Source organism: Camelus ferus, chromosome 1 (genome assembly GCF_009834535.1).
Source record: "Camelus ferus isolate YT-003-E chromosome 1, BCGSAC_Cfer_1.0, whole genome shotgun sequence".
Classification (NCBI taxonomy): domain Eukaryota; kingdom Metazoa; phylum Chordata; class Mammalia; order Artiodactyla; family Camelidae; genus Camelus; species Camelus ferus.
In genome coordinates this window covers 10268238-10271956 of record NC_045696.1, presented here as the reverse complement: position 1 = coordinate 10271956, position 3719 = coordinate 10268238, and the positions used below count along the sequence as shown (strand labels likewise).

The following is a 3719-nucleotide window of genomic DNA, read 5'->3' as shown; positions in this document are numbered from 1 at the left end:
CCATTGGCCCGCACGGTCCGTACCGCGAGGCAGTCCCGGGTGATCCCCTCCCGTTCGGGCAGGGCGCGGCCTGATCCTACTCCAGAGCAAAGCTATTAAGTCCTTGTACGTTTACAGTGTAACACTATGGTTATCAGCTGCCACGTAAGGTCGCTATTTCTCCTCCAGAGCCTCCTGAGCTCAGAGGACCGGGAGCGCCAAAATGCTAAAGCCAAATTCAGCTAATTGTATGCTGCTCACGGGTCTGAACTGACCAGCTACTGGGGAAAAGTCTCGTGACACGCCTGGCTCCCAACGAGATCAGAATGCAACAGGCTTTGGTCGCAGGTCGCTTAGGACCTCTGTCTAATGCTTAAAAAAAATTGAGGCCGATTATAGGATGCCATGCGAGCGAGACGAGGGTTAAAACGCGTTCTTATTCGCACCACAGTGGGGGCAGGCGCTGGTTAGCGCTTTCCCGGATGGATCTGCCGAAACTCGGTGCCATCCGAGAATGTTGGAGGGCCCATCAAACACCATACTGCCCTCCTTCCTTTTTTAACTCGTGAAATCTAATCTTGGGCGTTCAGTGGTTAAAATAAGCCTATTAAGCACCCCAACCACTGTTGGAGACTGACAACTTCAGCTGACACGGTCGCCTCAAGAGAGCCTTCTCCTGTAATGGCGCCTGCGTCAGTCACTAACATGGCGGACATAGTCGTGCGCGGCGCAAACGTCAGCAGCTCTACCCCAGACGCTCAGAAACAGCGGAGGAGAGCTCGGCCGTGCTCACTGATTGGCCCAGAGGCGGAGAGTGTCGGCCTGGGCGCTCCCACAGGAGCCAATCAGAACGGCGAGAGACGGAATTGGCCGCTGCGCCTCCTCCCGAGGCATGCTGGGAGCCTGGAGGACTAGCGAGGAGGAGTTGAGAGAACGGAGCGGACGCCATGGCGACCAACATCGAGCAGATTTTTAGGTCTTTCGTGGTCAGTAAATTCCGGGAAATTCAACAAGAGCTTTCAAGGTAAACGCTTCCCAGACTCTTCTGCTCCTAAGGGACCGATAGGGCTCCATGTAGCTTTCCGTGGCACCTTTCTTTAGAGACGCTGTCGTTGCTCGTCTCAGGCCCCGCTACAGCCCCGCCTGGGCCTGGGATCCATTTTCCGCCCCCCCCCCCCCCCCGCCATCCTCCCTCTCCTTTCTCAGCGAGGAATTTCGCCCTTTCCGAGGTAACCCCAGGCTCCCTCTTCTAGAACCGAGTTGAGATTGCTCATCCTTTTCCCCGATTTGGTCATCCCCTACCCTTTGGCTACTTGTAGGCCTGGTTGTCCGCTGGGGACGGGCCTAGTTCCTTCCTCAGCTCCTCCTCCGCCGCCGCGCTTCCCCTCCCCCTCTCCGCCTCCGCGAATTTCGCCGGCCGGTGCCTATGACCGGAAAGGGTCTCTAACGGCCGTTTCTTGGGTAATCTTAAATCCGCTTTATTATTGCAGGCTTCAGACCATTTGGGGGTCGGGATATTTCAATTAGATTATTTCGGTCCTAGTGTCCTGTGGCTTCCACCAGGCAGCATTCTAACATGAAAAATTTAAGTTAAAATAATTCAAATTAATGTTAGCTATTTTGACAGAATATTCGAGGTGAGGACGGAAGAGGACTTTGAATTACTAGTAATTTCTTAGTTTAGCAAATGGAAAGTGGACTTTATGTGTAGGTCTAATTTTTTTTTTTGCTACCCCCGCCCCTGTTGACGTATTTGACCAACATGCTTACTTTTGCCATTGCTCTGTAGTTTACCGTTGGTTACACAAAATTTGAATGTCAGATTTCCAAAGAAATACTTGTTTACTCAGAAAGGAAAATACCGTGGGTCATGTTGTTATTCAGTGGTTATCTTTAGTATTTTTGCTTTGTATAACGTTAAATATTTGTTCCGAGTTCAAATGTATTGCTAGTTGTATTTTAAAACTTGAGGACTAGAGCAGGACGGACGTGAATTTGAAAATCAGCGGAAAACACAATTGTAATTTGAGCGCTCAAATTAACAGGATTATTGGGCAAAGATAGAGTATCGCTAGAACTATTATTTTTGCAACATGTATTTTTAAGTTGGAAATATATCTGCTCATTCATTGAGTTGCTTTTTAAAATTTTGTTAATATCTAGTAGTTTTTAGGTTGATTAGAAACGACCTTGAGCTAAAGGAATAGTTTTTTGAAAACTTTTTAATAAATTGCACACAATAAGTAGTTAGGTTTGCTAATCGTAATGTTTTGTTTCTATACCTTTAAAAAATAGGTTTTTGTACTAGAAAACAAGTTTCATTGCTGTAAAAAATCTAGAAAAAAGAAAATTATTTTAAAAATCACCACATAGTTATTGATGTTCTTTATTGTTCTTGAGTTTTTAAATTGTGCGTACAGATGCACATGTTTCGTGATATGTGACCGTTTTGTTTTGGGGTTTTTTTTTTTTTTTTTCATCTTTGTGTTGTGAACAAGTTTGTCTTCTATCGCAGTCTCAGTACTCTTTGGAATATTTTTCACAGCTCCATAGAATTGTGTTGTAGGAATGTATTGATGATTATTTAGGTGTTTTGAAATTTCCTCCACTTTCCAGTAGTTGAATGAACATTGTAAGTTTTAAGATGATTACTTTCTTGTAGACCTACTGTTTTTTGTTTTTAAAGTCCTACTTTTCCGATTTTTAAATCCGTGGTCTTTTTAGTAAGGTTAAGCACTGTGTAAGTGCTTAGGAAAAATGTAATTGCCATTTCAATGAGCTGTAGTTTTTTTCCTCATGTATTTTACATATATAGGTTTGGGTGAGGAGGCTGATATTTAGGTAGTTGAAATGAGTTGTTTATTATATACAGGTGGTGGTGAAGACAGCTCTGGTTTTGAATACCAGCTTTATCTCTTAATAGTTGTGTGACCTTCAGCTAAGTTTTTTTGTCTTCTGTGCCTCATTTTCCTCATTTAAAAATCAGAACAATATTGCTGATTCTAGACTTTTGTTTTTTTTTTAGGATAAATGAGTTTTAAAATGTAGAACCATGTGACCCTAATTAATAGTTAATAAATGTTGAATACTATTATATGATTCATTGTATTAGGAAAACCAAATGTTCTTTAATAACACTTGGTTAACAACTGATTTTTTTTTGCTTTGGCCGTTCAGACTTTTATCAGGTAGTGGAGCGTAGTTGATCTCTTTTGTTAGCTAAAATTTAAGTTAAATTGAACATGCTGTTGAAATTTTTTTTCAAAACAATATTGTAAATTTACACAAAATAGTACAAATGGTTAGCTAAATGATTATGTTCTTAGGTCCATTAAGAGTATTCTTTCGTGAATTGAAAGTATGTTAAGCTTTCATTCATTAACTGTTAATATAAGTGAATTGTTGTACATGATTTTTGATAATTGGGTAAAAGTTATATAAAAACATTTTTCTTCTCAAACTTTATGGCATTTCAGTAAGTCTGATTAGTTTAAACCTGATCCAATGCCCCAAGTTACCCTTTTTTACCCAGTGTGTCTGTGGCTAACTTTGTGTTCCTTGAATACTGTTGATCCTTGTGATCCATGCATAGGTGTGGCTTTACTGTGGCTATAGCTTCTACCATAATGTTAGGTCATGTATTTTTATTTGGTTTTGTGATTGTGATCTGAATATTTTTCTCCCCTGAAGTAAATATGCTGGTTAGGGAGTTTTTTTTTTTTTTTTAAAGATAAGCTTAG

General features: G+C 41.4%; 1 protein-coding gene across 1 annotated transcript in view; it reads left to right on the top strand.

Moving 5' to 3' along the window:
• The first annotated feature begins 854 nt into the window (after window positions 1-854).
• The window catches only part of SON (SON DNA and RNA binding protein), a 32143-nt gene continuing 29278 nt past the window's right edge, over window positions 855-3719 (top strand). Inside the window, 1 exon segment of the mRNA XM_032472495.1 lies at window positions 855-1003. Coding sequence (XP_032328386.1) covers window positions 927-1003 — 77 coding nt within the window. The 5' untranslated portion in view covers window positions 855-926.